General features: G+C 33.3%; 1 protein-coding gene across 1 annotated transcript in view; it reads left to right on the top strand.

The window, feature by feature from the left end:
- Positions 1 to 3,162, top strand: part of Smp_137520 (threonine dehydratase/deaminase, putative) — a gene marked incomplete at both ends in the record, with an annotated part of 10,612 nt that extends 7,450 nt beyond the window's left edge. Inside the window, one exon of the mRNA XM_018790993.1 lies at positions 3,094 to 3,162. Coding sequence (XP_018645784.1) covers positions 3,094 to 3,162 — 69 coding nt within the window. The remainder of the gene's footprint in view (positions 1 to 3,093) is intronic.
- Positions 3,163 to 7,722: the final 4,560 nt, after the last annotated feature.

Genomic DNA, 7,722 nt, shown 5'->3' with positions numbered 1-7,722 from the left:
AATTAAGGTATATCGAGGCAATACGCACAGTATGCACATATGCCAATTAGAGACTGACCAGTTGCAGTCCTAAACACATCGATGGGAAGATCCAAACAAACAATACTAAGTGAATTCAATAATTATATTGTTTTATTTTTCTGCTTGAACAAAGCTAATTCCCTTTAATCATGTGCCAGTTAGTAAAATCTATTACCGGATTTATATATGTTAGTATAAAGGAACCTATATACGTATCTCCACTTAAGTTCAGTTAATTTGTCATTCAAATTTCTTCATCGTTGTTTTAGATTATAAGTGAATGCCTTATAATTATTAATCGGGATATAACTAATCTATTTGCACTTTAGATTAAAACAGTTCAGTGCGAAATTAAGAAAAACTATGAATCCAAAACATTATGCATGTAATAACATAAACTTTCTGATTGAGATCATGAACCAATTGATGTTAAACCACCATTGGAAACCTGGAAACACTGGAAGGCCGTTTCTTCCTAGTACGGGACTCCTCAACAGTACGCATTCGCGATCCCACACATGAGACTTAAATCCAAGACCTTCGGTCTCGCGTGCGAACACTTAACCTTTAGACCACTGAGTCGGCATCCAACAGTGTCAATGTCTAACGTCAACCAATCCACGAAATTGCGCGACCATCTTGCATTGTCACAGGTAGATACCTGTCTCTACCTGGCACGGATTAACTCTACTGATCATGGCTTCTCATTAGAACTCGGAGAATTACCTCACAAACCCAGCGTTCGAGTGCAAAACCGAAGGTCTTGGGCTCGAATCTCATTGCGGGATCGTGGACGCACACTAATGAGGAGTCCCATACTCAGTGATCACCCTGTGTAGATTTCTCAGTCCTGTATAAGGTTAGTATCAACTCATTTACGTAGTTTCTGATTACGAAACTGATAGAACATTTATTTTATAAGATTGCGTATGTACCTTAATGATGATTTCAAGCAAGCTCAATATTTTTAGATTAATTAATTTAAATAATCAAACGTTACTAAGCCGAGGACACTACTTAAGACTAGCACCACAGGACTAGACAAACATGACATTGGTCGCTATCCAGTATTAAGTCACTTATAAATATTCTATTTTGACAGGGTTTCAGTAGCTACCCGAATAGTTCAGCGTTAACGAATAAGATTATGAAGATGGTTGACATGGGCTTGAATCACAGAGAAAATATGATTTCCTTCACGGTTATGGATATTCTTTGTTGGCGAGTGCCAATTAGGACTCAATTAATTACTTCAAAATAATTAGAATGGTCGTTGGTCGAGATTATCTATTTGGAAAATATTTCACATCACGAACTGATTTTAATTAATCAACCAGGGAGTCTAAAGTAAATTTTCTCAGCCTTATTATCGGATTCCTTGACAATCCTCACCCACAAACTCACGAAAGATCGAATCACAAACATTTAGGCTTCACAGTAAGTAAGTTATCTTCAAAACAACTTAGCTGGCATTCAGTGGTTTACTTTTTCAATCTCAGTCAACTCATGATTGCAAAAACGGTGTCAATGTCTAATTTCAGTTGATGCCGGCTCAGTGGTTTAGAGGTTAAGCGTCCTCGTGTGGGACCAAAAGTCCTGGATTCTAGTTTCACGTGTGAGATCGTTGATGCTCACTTCTGAGGAGTCCCCTACTACGACTAAACGGTCGTCCAATGCTTCCAGGTTTTAGATGGTGGTTTAGCTTAGATCGACTCGTGAATTCAACTGTGGAAATACTGCAATCTCCACAAATCAAAATTGTGTTTAAGATGATGGTATTATTCCTCAGCTGTAGTAACTTTTAGACCTCATAGCTACACTTACGCTACAAATTTTTAGGGAAAAGTTATTCTGTGCAGTATATAAATCAAAAAGTTTATTTAACTACAAAACAATCTTGCTGGAGATATTACATTAGTAGTTTCTCTAAATGCTTGAGGTAAATCATAATGAGTTCATAGGCTCCAATGTTGTTTTAATCTTCAGTTGACATCAGTCAGATAATTATTGATAATAATGAGACATTGGAACAGCTTTTTTGTTCTTGTATGCTACTCCTTCGCAGTAGACGCATCCGTAAGACTATAATATCATACAGTAATTTGGTTAAAAATAATTTCACTGGGATATATTATTTATTCGTTAAGTTTTCATTGTCTTGCTGGATATTATTACAATAACCAGACTATTGAGACCATTAGTCATAGGAAATACTTGCAACCCAAGTAAGCAACTGAATCAATCTCATGCAAACAGAAAGAAGAAACGACAGAAGGTGAGACGAACACTGTCTAAAAAAACCTCTCCAATTACGAAGAACAGTAAATCAAACAAAACGGCAGAAAATTTCATCATCGTCTACTTGAAAACTGATTGGCTTTTGAACGCCACAACATATCTTTACCTATATCAATACATATAGACAACTGTAGAAATATGCTCGACTGAGGAAAACATTGGAATCTTTGACTGAAGCATCACAAATCAGACTACAAAATCTCTAGAACCTTTACACTCAGTTTAGACAATAATCAATAAACATATCAAAATCTACCCAATTTATCTACCAGTCAGAAAAGTTATGTACAGCCATCAGATCAAGAATCAAGTCAGGGAAAAATACAATCGAAATAAATCTACAGGCAATGACAAGGTACGTGTTGACAACTAATGATCAAAGGTAAAGAAAACAAAACATGCTACTGGTAACCTGTAGATAAATTTCCATAGGTCCTTTATGTCTTTAGTTTGAACTGATGATGTTGTCTAGAAAGACAGTGAAAGCACGATTGAATTAACAAGCTCAGAGAACATAAATACAACGAAATCATCCTGCTAAGCTACAAATCGTTTATATTTCATAGTAAAGATAAAACCTTTAGCGGAGTGTCATGAGGTTCAGTTGTTTACATTTAACCCCCTAAACTGATGTTATAGTTATTATTTAGAGTTAATTATAGAATTACTATTTCAGTTACGGAATAAATATCGATTTCTCAAGATATACAGATTCCAAGTAAAAAGACTTCAAATTTAGTAATCAGTAAGTTTATGATTATTATAAATGTGGAGAAATATTCGTACAGTTTTAAAGTAATTTTCATTGTGAACATTATATGCTTTCTCTCTTTTCTACTTTAAGAGTAAACTGTATGCTTCAAAAATAGCAAAGTTAAACAACTTACTTTTAATCAATGGGTAAGTTTATTTATTTATTTATTCTCTTTTAGAATGATGCTTTCATTGTTTCTGATTTACATACATTTTGAGCACAATCATACATAACTAATATCCATCACTTACTATTTAGTTTCAAATTATATGATTTTATTGTTTAGTTAAACACAGTAGATACTTGATTAGTCTGAAAACAATTTAAACATGTCTATATATATACATTTATTGTATTCATAAACACGGTATATGCAAAACTCCTAATCCGCATAATATTGTTTGTTTGAATCTTCTTATTGATGTTTTTAGGACTGCAACTGGTCAGTCTCTAATTGGCATATGTGCATACTGTGCGTATTGCCTCGATATAGCCTAAATTCACAAGCATGGTAAGCAAAGATCGATAGTGGCTAGCAGTAGAATTCAGGACGCGCGTTTCGTCCTATTTGGGCTATCAGGACTCAGTGGCCGAGTGGATAACGCGATGGCGTTTGAAGCGAGGGTACTGGGTTCGAGTCCCAGAGTGAACATCAACTCTGAGATGCAGGTACATCCAGCTGACGAGTCCAAATAGGACGAAACGCGCGTCCTGGATTCCACTGCTAGCCACTGTCCATCTTTACTTACCAAAACTCCTAATGTTCAGCGTCCATTTTTCTCAAATGCAGGAACATTTAGTGTGCAATACAGACAATCTTTGTTAAGTTTGCAAGGCATCTATAGTTTGACGGTAATTATTTGACAATTCTAGAGTAGTATTCCTTGTAAACCATAATAACATAAGAAATATCACCAATTTTGAATGAAAATGGTAATTAAAACCATATAAATAGTTTGAAAGTAAATTTAAAATCTTGTAGTTATCTTGTCTAATCTCCAAATGTAAACATTGACTGGAAAGTTAATGATTTTTCATGAATTCCGGTAACGTTACGCGATGACTTCCATTTTTGATTCTGTCATCAAATAAGTGTTTTCTCTGAAACGTTTATTGCATGAAGTAATAATAATAACAATAATAATATTTTCACCAAGATTGAGAAACACACATTAAAAATCATATTGTTTGTTACGGAAGATGGTTTGATAATAACTGAACGATTTTTTTATGGTGATATAAACGCATGAAACATTGATGGATAGATGAAAATGAAATTGTACAGTGTGCCCAAGGAATGCCTGCTCATCAGGCTGAACTGTTAAAAAAAGACATCAAAAGGATGACAAGGCTGTCCAGTAGATGAGACTTTTTCATCTAACAAAAATAACACGCTTATGTACAAAGTGCTGAACAGGCGAATAAACGTCATTAAAAAAAATTATAACAACTCTCCTGCAATCAATATCGATTATGGTTAATTTTGGTCAAGCCCTTTTGTTAACTTACTTAACAGACAAAGTTGTTAGAACAGTAACAGCTCGTTTATTTCTTTGATCCATGATGATCACTATCTTGTGTGTATAAACGTGTAGCTTGATCACATGACAGCCTATGCACATTGCTTAAACATCGCTCAGTGAATCATTCTTTGTATATACATATACTCAAATCCTATTGTTAGACTTTGCCTTACCTTGGTGTGCCCTTATGCGATTGAAGTATAAATTCGCCTTTGTATTCGCTCGCACACATATGTTCGCCTTTCTGCTTGAAATCCGGTTGATGTGCTTGTAGCTTTGTTATCTGAGCTATCTGCTAGTGAACTGTAGTCGTCGCATCTTATTGCCTTCTGATTTCAAGCGCCATTGGGGTTTATGTAATAACGGCTATCAAGGTGATTGATTAACGAAGCTAAGCCACTACAAATCATTTAACAGTGAGTTAAACAATGAAATAAAGACGGCCTGCTTGAATATCTGGGCTACGTGTTACTGCCATCTAGATATTTCAACAAGTTATCTGTCTTTTGTTTGTTTCAACAGATCATTATGTCAACTAATTGCACAACCTATTCAGGTGCGTTTGTGAAAAGTTCATGACTTTTCTCTGTACAAGTTAAGAAAGAGTACAATCAGAGACATTGTGATTAATGGCAATATACATGAAACAGAATGTACATTATTCAGATCTCAATTCCTGAACTGCTAACATCTTAATTGGCGATCACTCAATATTTATCGTCAGATTTCATCAAGAAACGGGAACCTGTTGAAATACTTTGCTCTGAGAATTCTATATTGTATAAAAAAATGTAGTATTGAATAAAGCTAATAATAAAATAAACAAATAAGCTATACATCATTCACTTCCCAAAAGTATTAATCCCTTATTATCTGATGTAATTCTTACCGCATCATATGTATTACGATGCTATCACAATTAAGTCTTCAACAGATAATCTGACATAGTTTCTTACTTTCCACTATAGTTATGATCATCCACATATTTTATCTGGACAAGGTACTATTGGTGTAGAAATCTTAGAGCAAGTTCCTGATGTGGATGCTATTATTGTACCAGTTGGTGGAGGTGGTTTATTAGCTGGACTTTGTGTGGCAGTTAAATCTATTCGACCAGAAGTTATGATAGTTGTAAGTTGATTCCATCGAAATACCTACTCATGATCATTTTTAAATGTAGTAAAGATATTTAGTTTTTTTTTAATAGAATAAGGTAATTTCTCATGTTATTACTGAAAGATTCAAGTGTCATTAGGGTGGTTCTGTTGATACTATCTTTAAAAATGGATCGTTTACCCGTGAAATTCTCATTGTCCTTGTGAATAATGTCATGAGTGTAAACTTTGAAGTGAAGTAAGTTATGAGTTTATTTTTTCAGGGAGTTTTTTTAATTTTGGTTGGAAGTAACTGGTCATTAGTTGAACTAGTATTTATATAGATACGTTTATGTTTTATAATTCTGAGAAACTTACTAATCATAATGGACTTTATTTGTGCTATATCATTAAAGCGAACTAAATATGAATGAAAAGTAGTTCTACTGATTACATTCAAGTATTATACAGAACCTTTAAAACGGAGGAATTGTCGTATTTTTTTTATTCACCATGAAGTTCTATATCATCGCATTAGTCGGAAGAAATTTCTTTTTATGTTAAGGACATTTTCAAGTTATTTTTAGCAATACTGTACTTGACCGGTTAGTCATTAAAAAACAAAAAGTAGTTGAAAGTATTACTTTTATCACGACTTACAATGTTTTCTACCTTCTGTCTACATTAATTATAAAACTTCGAACAAATTCAAATACAGGTTGGTCTGTCAGTTTCGGAAAAACATCAAAGAACATGGTTGTCAACTCCAATATTTACTGCTAAAAAAAATTTAGGCTAAAATTCGAAATAATCTTATAAGTTCTATTAAACTAAGATATAATGGAAGTAATCGATTGATGACAGAACTAGTTGAGGCATAGTCCTAGTTCTTATTCGAGTCACATGGACTCTCGCGTTATGATTATATAATTGGAGGTAAAATGAATAATGATGAATTATATTTGTAGCCATTTAAACGAATGGAATTTATTTGTTTATTGTCTGATAAATAAATTTTGGTATAAGCAATTACTTTTATATTGAATATTCTTATAATCAATTAAATGGATAATTAACAACTTGTCTTGGTAATGAAAATCTTTATACTGTAATTATCTTATATGAATTTTAGGGTGTAGAATCTAATCGTTGTCCTGGTTTTCATGAAGCTATGCTCGCTGGTAAACCAGTCTACACAGAAAATTGTCAATCATCTGCAGATGGTATAGAATTCTTTTAATATTATATTTTGTCTGTAATCAAACAGATTGCCAGTAAATTTTTATCTCTCTCATCTAAATACTTATATCACACATATTAAAACGTCATGTGGTTTAATTTTCCAATCAGTTAACATGGTTTTATGTACTTCATTGAAATTCTTTTACAAAGTTCTTAAATCTATTCCTCATTTGGAATCAAAAATGCATCTAACTCCTTTACTAGGTATTCAGTGCAAACAAGTACTGTTATGCATGCATATTTTACCGCTGTTATGTACGTATCAACTCTGTTTGGTTCTCAGCTATAATCACATTATTATTATTAATCTCGATTGATTATGTAGCTTATTCACTAGGGCTTTATTATAATTCATCAGTGTTAGTTCAGTTGACATAGAAATAATGTTGTTATACCAGTGAACTGAACATAACTCCCAACTTATGGTTCAGTAAATCAACGTTAATGATAACCTAAACGTATTCTTACTGATTTTCAGTGAACACACAGCTGAATTGATACAGGGGACATAATTATCACAATGAATGAAAGTTCCCATTTCACATTAAATGAAGATTATATTGAAAGGAAAGAAAATGTTGACTCAAGTATTGTCATCTTTTTGTCTAATCGTATTAAGTACTCTCGAAAATCATTGGGTAGTGAAATCTTGAAAACGTATTTCACTTGATTTATCCATACATAGGAACCACAGCAACTTAGGACTATTCTTATTTTCCGTATATATTTGCTAATCTCATTTAGTTCGACTGTTATAGTAAGTAATCTATTGAAATAAATTAGTTTTGTT

The sequence above is a fragment of the Schistosoma mansoni genome (assembly GCF_000237925.1).
Source record: "Schistosoma mansoni, WGS project CABG00000000 data, chromosome W unplaced supercontig 0115, strain Puerto Rico, whole genome shotgun sequence".
NCBI lineage: Eukaryota > Metazoa > Platyhelminthes > Trematoda > Strigeidida > Schistosomatidae > Schistosoma > Schistosoma mansoni.
This window is presented reverse-complemented; position numbering and strand designations above follow the sequence as displayed.